Below are 14070 nucleotides of genomic sequence, written 5' to 3' on the forward strand. Positions count from 1 at the left end.
CTAGTTTTAAAAAATTCCATGTGCCTTATGCTAGAGAAAATGCACAATTAGCCATTATTATTTAAGAATTAATTCGTCGATGAAATTGCACTTGTTGACAACAATACTGCGTCGGATGAGCATTCGGAGATTTTCATAGTGTCACCAAAATAAATATTTGCCTATTTTATCAGAACGTTCGCTCACTTTATGAGAAGCATGCGGTCCTATTCATTATCAATTCAAATATGTCTTCTTGATTGAAGTATTTGGGTAAGGAGTCACGGCGCGTTCATGTATTCCCAGTCTCGCGCGGCGCTGTCCAATCGCCTGCGACCAGGGAGGTCCGATACGTCCCTGTTTCACACAGCGTTCCCTCCCAGTCCCTGCCTCCTCCTCCTCTCCTCCCCTCCGCTTGGCTGCCTTATCATCGCTTCCTTATTGCCAAACCTGCAAAGACAGGGCTGCACTGAATGCAACGTAATTTTGACCCATGTTCCATTAGCTGAGCGGCCCAGAGGGCACGAGGCTTCCGCGCGGGATTGTAATGCTACACTGTCCTCCCTCTCCGGCCAGTTCATCCTCAGCAGCGCAGAGCAATGGACCTGAAACCGTAGGGCTCCTCCAACACAGCATATCTGCAGTCACCTGCGACTCCAATAGGCAATCAATATTAATAGAGGATTTGTAAGGAGGATTACAGCCATACGGCAATACGTCGCGGGGGGGAAGACTGGAATTATGAAGGTATGTCACAGACCGTCTCGTTATTGCTTGACTGACCATCCGATACTACTGCCATATGCTTTTGTCCATTTTTCATTTCTGTTGGTGTACCGCGTGAATTCCATTATGTCCTTGCGTGGCGACTGATGCCAGGGGAGCCACTTTGCCTTTGCAGCATTTAACGTCGCGCGCTTTCTCCGTGTCAGCTGCTTTGTTTTTGTCAACTATCTCCATGTCTTCTATCGCTATTCATTTCAAGTCAGCATGTGCCACACATTTGGGTCTATCGTAAAAGATGCTCGCGTGAAAGCTCCTCAATAGGAGACAACAATAGCAGTACATCATTGAGAGCGCGTGAGTGAGTGAACTGTTGGTCCACGTAGTAAAAGAGCGGCCTCGCGCACTCCTGTTTGGAGACAACGGAGTCCTTTCAGCTTTATGTGGATTTAGGTGTTTTTCTGTACACAGAGAGTGTAGAGTGTGTAGCAGGTGCTGAGAAAATGTGTCAGACCAGTTGCCGTGGGTTTGCAGTGATGTGAGATGAGATGAGGGATACATACCCCACTCTGCTGGTAAATAATGACCATTGCAGTCATTGGCTAGCTGCATGCAGCCCCTCTCGGCACCATCATAACCCTCCACAGCGTTTATGACTACTACACTCATATGAATATCACTGTTTTATTAGGGTTGTGGGATCTCAAGCATGTTATGAGGAGAAATCTGCCCACTATCTGTGAAGGAATTTGACAGGGCATGTGTCAGTCAGAAAACAAGACAATGTTACACAGACCAGAATGCGAATTATTGACAAGTATGCTTACATACAAAAGGAATTTGTCTTTAATAAAAATAAATAATGTGTTGGGTACCACACATGCCACTTAAAATTACACAAGGGACATCTTTAATGTCCCCATGTAGGGTTATTACATTTTTATTTTTTTGATATATAATAAACACTAAGTGAAATAAGTTTGTTTTTAGTACTTTTTATTTTCTTTCAGCTTGCTGCCAAGGCAACATTTCTCATTTCATTTAGTTTGTACTAAATGTTTGATATAAAATAACTTTAAAACTAAAGCTGAAATAAATAAATAAAAAAACTATATGGACACATCAACAAACATAGCCTACTAATGCAAAATGAATGCCCAGAGCCGTTTATTGGGTGCTAAGTACTGGTATGTCTATCAAATGCACCTGTACGTAGCTCTCAGCCAATCGTTTCAATTATACCATATAACGTATGTAGAGCAGGGATGGGCAACTTCGGTCATGGAGGGCCACTGTCCTACAGAGTTTAGCTCCAACTTTGAAAAATATCATCCGTCTGTAACTTTCTATTATTCCTGAAGACCTTGATCAGCATGTTCAAGCAAAACTCTGTTGGACAGTGACCCTCCAGGACCAAAGTTGCCCATCCCTGATGTAGAGCGACAGAAATTAGACGAGGAAGAAGACGCAGCAAACACAGAACGTTCCCCTAACGTTCCCGAATGGTCCCATGAGGTTAGTTTTTTGGGAACCAAACAAGAACATTATAGGAACGTTCCATGTTGGTTATTTTTCCATTTTTATAATGTAAGGAGAATGTTCCGGGAACGTTCCCTTAACCTTAAGAGAAGTTCTGGGAACCAAAAACGAACGTTCCCAGAACCTAAACTTGTTTGCTGGGGGGTCAGAGATATGTATGTGTACACAATGGCGTGTATCTAACGGCCGTTTCACATCCCATGCGTGAGCGGTGCCTATTTTTTCCGGCGTGCATGTTAATCAATGAGTGCAATCACACCGGGAGCAGGAGCACCGCGTGAGCAGCAATGATGCAGGGGTTTCGGTGTCGAATCTGTTTTTGGCTGCAATGCTCACGCTAAATTAAAGCGAAAGGACAGTTTTGATGGACAAAATTGCCCAAAATGCACAGAATAAGCATTTCTAGTGAGTTTTAACAAGACCGTCCTTGAGTAGACAAATAAAAGAAAGTCACACAGCCTACGACACAGCTGCGGCGAGAGTTAGGCGCAGAAGTATTGTATAAATTGAGCTTGAGGCTGCATCGAAAGGTAACTTCGCGTCTGCTGCCATTTTGTATAAAAAAACTGCTTCGGTGTGTCACATAGACGTCGTCATCGTCTTGCTGCTCCCTCCCCTTTTTGTGATTGGTTCCCTAGATAAGGTGAAAATTTGGTCTATGGTATCCAGACTACCTAGCAGCAGCATGAATAAAATCGCGCGGTGGCTAGGTATGGGGAAACCCAGTCTACAAAAAATGACTAAAACTAATATAAATTAAATAATATGAAAATATAAGAATAATGGTTTATGATGCTAAAGCACTAATAAACAGTGCATTCTTTCCCATAAGCACACACATTAAGCTCATTTCTAACCATTTTAAATTTGATAAACTATCACTGACCACTTGGGCAAGCTACTACTGCAGAACTGCCTGCCTCTGTCACTCTGAATCTCACTATCTTTCCCCCTGGCAAGACAGTTTCATACCTCTCCTCACCTGTCCTCTGCTCTCCCCATTAACGTTTACTTGTTTCTTTCGTAACTCTGCTAGTATGAAGGTTATGGACTTGAATCAACAGCCAATAGTGCCGTTATGCAAATGAGCCTGTGCAGGTGTGTATTGTGGGTAGGGGTGTCACGATTTCGATATTAAATCGAAATCGATCGAAATTAATTCAATGGTATCGAAATCGAAATAAAAAATGGTATCGTCGATACTGCCACGCCCCATGTCGCGTCCGTGATGGAAAGTTCGGATCGTTTTACTGACTCTATTCTTCAATCTCGTTCATCAAAATTAACTAAACTTTTTTTCTAGTCATTTCAGGGGCTTTAAATGTTATACTATTAAGTTATGTTACTTGTTTTTGTTATATTTTAAATTTGGCAATGGTGTAGTGTACATTGTGAACAAATTTATATTGCATAATGCATAAATGTGTAGTCTAAAAATTGCATAGCAATCTGCGCTTTACTTTTTTTTTTTTAAATCGAGAATCGAATCGAATCGTGACCTTAGAATCGATAACTTAATCGAATCGAGGATTTGGAGAATCGTGACACCCCTAATTGTGGGCATTCATATGTATGAGCATGTGTGCAAGGGCCGTGAAGTTTCATCTCCAGAATACATAGTGGACTTGCACGTAAGATGCCAATTTGCAGTGAAAAGACACTTTCAATGCCTTAACCTGGTTAGGAAAGTGACAAGTACTGTAATTGTTCCATTTGTAGTCCTAAACTAATATGGGATGACTTGAATCATGTTGAAATAATAACATCGAGTGTGACCTCTTTTGACTGAAGAGGTTTCTTCTGAGTTCCAGATTGTTTGTTTTTATTGAGGAGGTACCCTGACTGCTGATGTGGAGAAAACCCAAACCCCTTGGCTCTACATCGTCCTGAACACTTTAATGGTTCAGCACATAACGGCAGACTGATGTACCCGAGGCTCTTTATAATAGCGATCCGCAGTGTGATGCCGCAGAGAGATTTTAAACATGTCTGCAAGCGATTACATTTTATTGGGATCCGATTTGAGATGATTTTGAGTAAACATGTTTCTAATGGAACTTCCGTTGACATTTTCTGTCTTTGTCAAGTCGATCTTTCAAAAGAAATCCTGCTTAAACCAGTCTTAAGCTGATTTGCTGGTTTAAGCTGGTTTACAGTCACCTGACAAGATGAAAACCTTTCTAAACCAGCCAACAGTCCAAGCTGGGAGACCAAATAAGACCAACAAACACATTTAAGCTGTTTTATTCAGGAGGAAAGGGTGATGATGTGTAGTCTTATGCTTCTCTTAAGTTAATGTTCAGTGTAATCATTAACTTCAGAGACTAAACACAGGGGTAGAAATCGAATTACATTCTTCTGATCTATGATCTAGTTCCACAGCATGAACAGTACTTAATGTTAAGAGTTGCTGCATTAAATGTCCACAAATCTCATACAGCAGCCGTCTTCGAAGTCGGACCTCAGCGCTTAAACTGTAGAATGTCATCCACAAAACTTTGATCTGCATCTCTCTTCTTGGCCCAGTGACATCTGGACCTTTAGTTTTCAATTAAAGCTGTTCATTGACTCACCTGAAGATCCAGCAGGATTTATCCTCTCTCTGCACTTCATCTCTGGTAGCACAGACTCCCTCAGAAGGAAAGGAGCTAGGAAATTTGTCACATTTTGAAAACTGCAAGTAAAATGTTTTCTAAATTCCTCTTTTGCTCTACTGTAGCTTGAATAGGAATCCAGCATGTACTTAATATTGTTGGTCATTTACACCTGACCTACAGTACCTGTCAAAAGTTGGGGATAATAATAATAAGAATTTTTTAAAATGTTTTTGAAAGAACTGTATTATGCTCATCAGTCACCAAGGCTGCAGTGATGTGATAATAAATATTGTGAAATATTACTTCAATTTAAAATGTTTTCTATTTTAATGTATTTGTTGTATAATGTAATTATTACTGCAGTCTTTATTGTCACTTGATCCTTCGGAAATCCTTCTAAAATGCTTATTTGGTTCTCAAGAATCATTATTGTTTTCAATGTTGTAATTTTAGTGAAAACAATGATAGATATGATTCAAATGTTTGGGGTAAGTAAGATTTAAAAAAAAAAAAACTTTTATTCAGCAACGATGCATTCAATTGATCAAAAGTGTTCTTTTGAACTTTCTATTCCTCAAAGAATCCTGATAAAAATGTATCACGGTTTAACAACATTGATACTAATAAGAAAGCATAAAATCTGCATATTAGAATGATGACTTCATAAAATACTTCTTTCATAAACATAAAAAAAAATCGTAATGATTTCAAATGTATGACCGGTATTTGGATAAAAGCATCTACTAAATGAATGCATGACTATTTTACTTGTTTGTATCTTGGATTTCCTGGTTTGTGTGAATGTTGTTGAAATATACAAATGCATTGGCCATTTGAATGAGTTTGAAGTGCAACCATTGCATTAGGAACATGAACTCTTTGCAGAGCCATTTTAAATGTGTTATGAGTTCTTTATTCTTAAGAAAGATTAGGAGGCAGTTTTGGGCACCTTTCCAAAGTACTTAATCAATTATTCTCAACATCTCAGCAGCTCATGAAGACTCTGCATGTGTAATGCGGAAGATGCAAGCGGGATTTAATCAGAAAAGGAGCCGGCTTTAGATCTCGCTTTAGTGCACAGATGTCATATGGCAGTGATATACTTGAAGAAACTTGCCTCAGACTGTGTGTATGTCTGTGACACATGAAACATCATCCCAGAGGGATGCCACAACAGCACCGAACAAAGTGCTAGACAAGATCTAGAAGCATATTTAAAGCTAAGTTATATATTAATCTTGTATCCTAAGTGCTGAGTCTTATTTTACCTGCATGAAATGTTTTCCGGCGAACCGTACATGCTCATAACAAATTCACACTGTACTGTGCTCTGTGTGTGTGTGCGCTCAAGTGAGGTGCAAACACACTGCGGCAGGTCGGATGGACTTTGATACCGAGCGTTTGAAGTGCTCACGCCGCTGTTTGCTTTCAGTTTTTTAAGGTGACTCGCGCCGCTATTTCTCCACGGCTCCCAGGCAGAGTCTGTGAGACCTGGAGATCTAACTTTCTCTCTCTCTGTGAGGTAATGGAAAAGACCCGCAGCGCCAGAATGCACGGTCTCCTCTCCTCCCCTCCTTGAGTTTACTGCAATGGTGTAGCTGTAACTATGTAAATCTGTTAGTACTGTTCATTTAAACACTCAGGCCACCCTCCCCATCCCTGCTGATGTATATCAGATGATGCATTAACTAGTGTGTGATCTTTGCACTGCAGGGTTGTAATCAGGAAGTTGAAGCGTGTGCAAATTATTTACCTTTTTAATTTTTCTTTGTATGTTTGTATCTTTAGCTGCTGATTCCTATAGAGACTATATGAGTTGCTATATGGCTAAGCAACAGGGACACACATGCTGAGAGAGAGAGAGAGAGAGAGAGAGAGAGAGAGCCTTCTGCAGCCAACCTGATGCGTAATTTGGCAGGTCCTTTGAGATACAGTTTTTTTTTTCTAATTTAATGTTTAGTGGAAAGCCCCAGACTATTTTGCTGATGAAAACGTGTACGTTTTTGGTTGCAGAATCAGTGACACCTGAAATAGATCTATGCATTTTTAATGAGACTGTGTAAATTGTGTTTGTGGATATCACCCCCACTGCGTTTTGACCATCTGTTTGCTTGTTTTGTTTCAATTTGGAGACTCGTATCATGTGTATTGCTTGTGGAACACCACTGGGACTCGCGTAAATGTGCCGTTGAAGAGTTATGGGATGTATATTGTCGTATGTATTTGACTTTACGCCGTTTCATCCTTTTTGTTACTGTTCTAGTGGACTATGTCCTCAGCTTTAGTCAACTAAATAAATACATTAAAAAGTTACTTTGTATTAAAAAAAAATTGTATCTTGTTCACTTCATATACAGTGCAGTACTATTCAAAAGTTTGGGGTTGGTAAGGTTTTTTTGTTTTCGAAAGTCTTTGATGCTCACCAAGTCTGCATTTATTTGATCACAAATACAGTAAATATAGTAATATTGCTAAATATTATTACGATTTAAAATTTCAATATATTTTAAAATGTAATTTATTCCTGTGATGACAAACCTGAATTTTCAGTTTTGACAAATCTTACTGACCCAGTACTTTAATATATTATTAAAACTTTTTTTTTCTTAAAGCTGCAGTCCGTAGCTTTTTTTGGGGGGTTAAAAATTATCCAAAATGCATATTTGAGGAAATGCATAACCAGCCAGTGTTCAAAACTATCTGCTTGCCATTTCAAAATGATCTGAATTTATCCATATTCAATTAACCTATTTTGAAAACCATAATAGGTTGGTTAACCTGAATAAAGGAGGCTGTTAATCTGGACATAGAAAAATGTCAAATTGCTCCCTCAGACCTTAGACCTACTGTCAACCTTTATATATTAAATAGGTGGCAAAAAGAGTACAAACAAATGTGTACAAAATCAACCCTGAAATCTCCCAACAGACTTTTAATCTCCCTTAAAACAAGATTTGATTAAGTGGTGTTCATTAGATATCTTATAGGTCATAAGATTGACACATACCATACCAGTACATTTTTGCTCAAAGGAGAAGGCCCAGCTGTAGGTTTTGATTTTTATACTGCATGTAACTTGTATTTTTGTAATTCAGTTTTTTGCTTTGAACATAGCCACAGATGCTGACATGGCATTAAATAAAACTATACTGATTGTGCAGATGCTGATTCATAGTCAACCCTACTGAAAAACCCAATACTAGTGCTCTTCTAACCTGGTCAAGCTAGTCTTTTGTTGGTTTAGCTGGGGTAGTCAGCTAAAATCACAGTTTGACTAGATGAAAAGTGCCTAAGACAAGGCAATGGACCATTGTGATCAACAGCCTAGGCTGGTTTAAGGTATATTTTTTTCAGTCGGCAAATCTCCTTTTTAATGTTTGCAATTGCAAACAACAAATAAACATGTTTGAACAATGTCTTTCCTTTTTCGTTTCTTCCAGCGCTGTCAACATGTCTAAGGCCACTGTTAAGAAGCTGCACTGGCGCTCAAAAGTGCAGGAGAGCTTCGTCCCACTGGGCGGAGCCTCTGGAGAGCTTGGCGTGGCCATTGGAGGTGGTGCAGATTATGGAGAGTTCCCATTTGTTACAGCAGCACCTGGGGGTGGAGCCACTGTTGGTGACGTCATCTTAGAAATTGGAGGTACACCTGTCCTGGGATTGACCTTGGGAGATGTAAGAGGGGTTCTGAACTCATGTCCACATCCCATTCGGATCAAAACCGTCTTACCAGGTACTTTTTTTTTTTTAGCGATAAGAGCAAATTGACTGTTGGGTGACACCATGAGTTTTTGCACTGATCCAACTCTTTCTTTGCATTAGATAAGAGTAGGACAATGCAAAGGAAAGACTTCCTGAATATATTTTTTTAACAATACACAACTGACAGAAGATTTAGATTTTTGTCGTTCAAAGAGACATTTCATCATCTTTCACTCACCCTCTTATCTTTTCTTTTTGTGGAAAAGGCTATATTTTGAAGGATACCCTGGCCTTTTTTCTCTTTAATATAATATAAATGAAAGGGAACTGACTGCGGCTGTCAAACTCTGAAATGAGTCTCATAACAATTTTATAAATTTGATTGACAGAATGTTCATTTTTACGTGAAATGTTCCTATTAGATATTTTAAGTTTCTAGTTCATAGGCCTGGGGTTAAACTTAGTGACCTTTTAATTACTAATCCAAATTTTTACTCACAAGGCTGCCTGCTAGTGCAACAAACCCCTTTATTTTATAGGTTTTATCTGCATTTTGTTGCACTTTTAAATACTTTGGATGTTTAAGAGCTTTATACCTACTGACATTATACAGCCCCAAGTAGATCACAGTGTTGACATGTCACGTTAGTGTCATTCTGCCGGAAGATTGTATTATCCTAATCTAGCCTCTCTGAATACATTACTTCCAGAAACTCCATGGGGATTTTATTTACTATATTCATATTATTAATTTCTAAAATTGGTTTTGACAGCATAAATTAATGCTCAGTGAAGGTATTTTCACTCTCTCAGATTTGTGGAGACAATGTCTTGAACTAACAAGAATGTCAAATTACTCCTCCTTTTGTGAGATACAGCATCATTTGTATAACAAACAAGAATTCTAAAAGCTTTTTTATTAATTAAATCCCACAACAAAACTATCGCTCAGAGATTATAGTTTTTTTTAGGTATTGAATGCTTGAGTATAGCAACTTTGCTGCTTGGTTTAATTACAGTAGAATTTTTGGTAGTAGAATAGTTACAGTATTTATGGAAATAACTAGCCTGACGTCGTCATACTCAGATTCTAGTCAGAATCTAAGTCAGAAATGTTGTGGGCGGGGCTAAATTTTGCTGTCATCCAGGCTAGGAAATAATCAAAGTAGAAAATTCATCTTTTTTTATTCTATTGAATTAATTATACATTAGCTTTCAAAATGTTGGGGTCAGTAAGAATATTTTGACATTGATATTGTTACAAAACATTAATATTTCACTAAGATTTCTACTTCAGATAAACGGTGTTCATTTGATCATTCTGTTCATCAAAGAATCCTGAAAAATCTATCGTGGTTTCCACAAAAATATTGTGCTGCACAACTGTTTTCAACATTGACAATAAAAAGAAATATTTCTTGAGCACCAAATCAGCATATTAGAATGATTTCTGAAGGATCATGTGACACTGAAGACTGGAGTAATGTCTGCTGAAAAGCTTCGGTTTATTTGAAAAATGAATGACACATAGTATATTTACATAACATCTGTTTTGTTTCGTTTCCTTAAAGAACTTTCGTTTCCTTATCTTTCCTTAAAGAACTTCAGGTTTTATCAAATGCTTTTTAACCTCCACAACCAATCTCCTCCTCCTCCATGTATGATGTTTATTATATACAAAAAGAACGAGAAAACCAAATTACTGTCAAAGTGTAATATCACTTGCCGCTGTTGTGCTTGGACAAAACAACTTAGATTAGTCCACACAGTATTTTTTCTCTCAAAACAGTATGTAAAAAGGATCCTGATTTGCCAATAGCTATGACAGGTGTCCACCTTCTCACATTTCAGTGTCAGACATTAAGTGGATGTGATATCCCTCTTTCTATTACTTAACCTCTCCGGAACTCTCTGCCCTGGTTGGCCCGATTGATCGCTGTCAGCGTGGGGCGGGTGGAGCCCGGCACTGGCGAGTAACGGGGCGGGCAATCCCAGTCCACAATGCATAAAGACCATCAATATCTTGCGCGAAATGAAGCTGGCTGTCATCTAAGGTCATAACGCACTTTAAAAAATGAATAGATCAGCGGGAAATGACTCATCCTACCTTTCCCATGAGTCCTTGAGGAGTCCATGTGTTGAGATTGTGTGCGTAAAGGACCACCGGATTATATTAAGTGCAGAAATCAATACAGAGAAGCCGAGCGGTCCTCGTTAGGTGATCCGCAGTGCTTGTTTGTGACAACAGCATACTGACCTTAGAGACTTCTGCAGTTGCAGTGCAGTCGCAGCATGCTTGAATGTGTCTGTGAGGTCTAAGGTGTTACTGTAGTAACCTGAGGTGTGCAGTATTAGGACTGAATTCAGGGGGAGAGACCGTTTAACCCCTATCGATCTTATGGTGTATTTTCAGAACTGCATCTTTGGCAGTTTCACTTTGCCAGTTCACCTTTTTTCTCATATTTCCATGGTGACAGCAGTGTTCTATTTGTGAATTTGGCAACAGTGCTGTTATTTAAAAGTGGTTTCAAATCTCTCCACTGTATTCTCGTTCATGTGTTTTGTTTGTAATCTGCAGGCTCGACTCTCTGTAAGGATCTGAGACTTTACCTGAGCAAGTGTTTTACACCTGGATCAATGGACAGCCAACTCCAACAGGTCATACGAGAGAACCTCTACCTGCGCGCTGTGCCCTGTGAGTGAACCAATTATGAATGTAATTTGATACTCACGACTGATCATGCCCAAACGTCATGCCCATTCCAAGTCAGAGACAGTTGCGTCAGTCGGTGTTCGCAGTTGGTGTTTAAAATCTGCTGCAGTCATTGGAAACGGTCTGTAAGTGTGTTTAGTTCAGTCTTAGAATGTTTCAACTAGTCGTTACTGGCATTAGATCACCCAAAAATGAAATTTCTGTCATTAATTACTCACCCTCTTGCCGTTCCAAACCTCGTTCAGGCCCAGAAAGGTAGTAAAGACATTGATAAAATAGTCCATGTGACTACAATGTTTCAACCTTAATGTTATAAAGCGACGAGAATAATTTTTGTGTGCAAAAAAACAAAATAATGACTTTATTCAAGTAGCTAGCTTCTGTGTCAGCGTCACACACGTCATTGTGCTCACATGACCAGAATTGGCCAATAGTGAGCCTACGTTTTGACGTAGAACCCGGAAGTGCTGCACTGTTTGTTGAATAATGTCCATATTTTGTTTTTTTTGCCCATAAAAAGTATTCTTGTCGCTTCATAACATTACGGTTGAACCACTGTTGTCACATCGACTATTTTAATGTCTTTACAACCTTTCTGGGCCTTAAATTTGTAATGACGTTGGTGCCTATGGGTGGTTCAGAAACCTCTTGGATTTCATGAAACATTTCTTCATTTGAAGATGAACAAAGGTCTTTTTACTATTTTTTCATCAGTCCGTTTGAAAACAAAGTCATGTTTACAAGATACCATATTGGCACGACAAGTGCTTTTGAGGATGAAATAATCACCGGATTTGGCCATGTTTGTCATTAAAGTTGAACAGTAGTATTTCATTTTCGATAAAACTATTTGTAGAGACTCCCAACCCATTATTTAAGTTAATTTTACAATCCAAAATGGTTTAAACCTCATGCTTTTTAGTCACAGGCCTGGCTACACAAGATTATGTATACAATATGTAAAATGGCTCCCTGCTTCTTCTCGCGATCAACCAAGGGTTCCTTGGCCTGAAGTTCACGCATATGAGAAATGAGATCTTGAAATACATCAGCCAGAAAAAGCATGCATGCAATCTCATGCTTTAATGCTCTCAGAGACTGTAAACAAATCCAGTTTACAATCATGTCAAACCTCATACAGAGTCAAAGGTTCAGTCACTTTGAGGCAATGCAATGCACTTTAACCGTTGCCTTGGCAACTGTCATCAAATGTCACAGCCGTGCGCTCATTGTGAATGGCACTGTTCCATATTTTGCCTTGCAACAAAACGGCAACTATTTTCAGAAATCATTTCATGCATTTATTAATGTATAGCTCACGTCGGCATCAGGCTCCCGTTCACCATCACAGCTGATGCATTTAATCCATCCTGCATGATTCGAACTTTGCCTATTTCCTGCTCTTGATCCCAAAGCTGCACATTTGTCTTTGTCTTCAGCCTGAGGTACCCTGCTGTGCCTTTCAGCACTCCTGCGCTTGCACATATGCATAAGCGCATAAGCACCCAAACACAGACCCATTCACACATGCTTGCGCATTTTCGTGCATCCATTCACATAACGCTTAATCTATCGGTTCAGTTGCACAGCCTGTCTACTCAAACTGAAAGGCTTTCCCAAATAACGTTCGCGTTTATTCAAAACGTCACATCTCTGAATTGATTGCAGGCAATTAGAAGACTGTGTACTGTAAGATGCTCCTCTTTTCTGTTCTTTTAAGTTAAAATAGCACAGGTGTGTCAGTACAAAAGCATGCGGCGATATTTAACCAGGTGCAAAACGTCATGTTAAATGGTTTGCATGTACAGAAATCAACATTTACTTTTCTAATACACATTCCTGCTTATACTGTGCATAATTCACCAGTATGTGTTGTGTTGTTCCCAAAGAGAAAAAAGTAATCTTTTGTCAAGATGTGATAACTTGCTCAATTGTTCTTTCCAGCTGACATCACAAAATCCCTATATTTCAACCCTGACCACCTGGCTCCGTTCTGATATTTTTCTCTTGCTTTTCACAATCCAATCAGTTTTTTGATGGATAAAAATGTTTTGCTCTTGTTAAATCTCCAATTTAAATCGGTCACATTATTACGGAAGTAAAAATTCCTCTGTGTCTAAATCCTTAATGTCTCATCCTACACATTCATTTCAGAGTGAATGTAATGGGTTCAAATGTGTTGCGTAAAAACGTCATTGTTTCAAAAGGGGGGGGAAACACTCTTTTTGCATTGGCTGTCATTAGGATTAATGCAATACAGGCACTGTGATGTTATACATGGGGTGTGTAATACTCTGGGACAATGCAGTGTTTTGTTATGAATGGCTGATTTATTGTATATGGTGGCTGAAGGCTTTTAAGTCATTACAATCCTGCTTGATGTTGAATAACTGTGTGTGTTGTATCCTTGCGATAGGTGCACTACCTCATAAACCTTTTCTCTTCCTGAAGACTTTTGCTTCAGAGCCATTTGTTATGTTGGCAAGTTCGATTGATCAAAGCATGCAGGTTTCCTACTGTATCTCTTCTGAATCGCCAGAATTGCGGTGATCAGGTTAGCCTAAATTGTGATGCACTGCTTATCTACCTAAGGAAAATCCACTTGTCCGAACTTTCGTGTGAGATGGAATTAAACTGAGAGAAAGTTGTATAATCTCATCACCGTGGGATTATAGAGCATGTCTGAAGTGTTTGAAATCATAATCAGTTGTCGCCTCACTCCACCGAAGTCATATGCAAATTGACACACGCACAGTTTATTTGATATACATTTAGTATGTAAACGCTGTAACATAACTGCCTTTACCCGCATTTGACACT

The 14070-nt window shown here is 39.1% G+C and overlaps 1 protein-coding gene across 3 annotated transcripts in view; it reads left to right on the forward strand.

Moving 5' to 3' along the window:
- The first annotated feature begins 360 nt into the window (after positions 1 to 360).
- Positions 361 to 14070, forward strand: part of magixa (MAGI family member, X-linked a) — a 44005-nt gene continuing 30295 nt past the window's right edge. For 2 of the 3 annotated variants that reach the window (XM_039658160.2, XM_039658159.2), the window contains exons 1-3: positions 361 to 726; positions 8279 to 8568; positions 11116 to 11232. In XM_039658160.2, coding sequence (XP_039514094.1) covers positions 8289 to 8568; positions 11116 to 11232 — 397 coding nt within the window. In that variant the 5' untranslated portion in view covers positions 361 to 726; positions 8279 to 8288. The remainder of the gene's footprint in view (positions 727 to 8278; positions 8569 to 11115; positions 11233 to 14070) is intronic. The other variant, XM_039658157.2, reaches the window with a different exon arrangement.

The sequence above is a fragment of the Pimephales promelas genome, chromosome 14, assembly GCF_988280905.1.
Source record: "Pimephales promelas chromosome 14, fPimPro1.hap1.1, whole genome shotgun sequence".
Classification (NCBI taxonomy): Eukaryota; Metazoa; Chordata; class Actinopteri; order Cypriniformes; family Leuciscidae; genus Pimephales; species Pimephales promelas.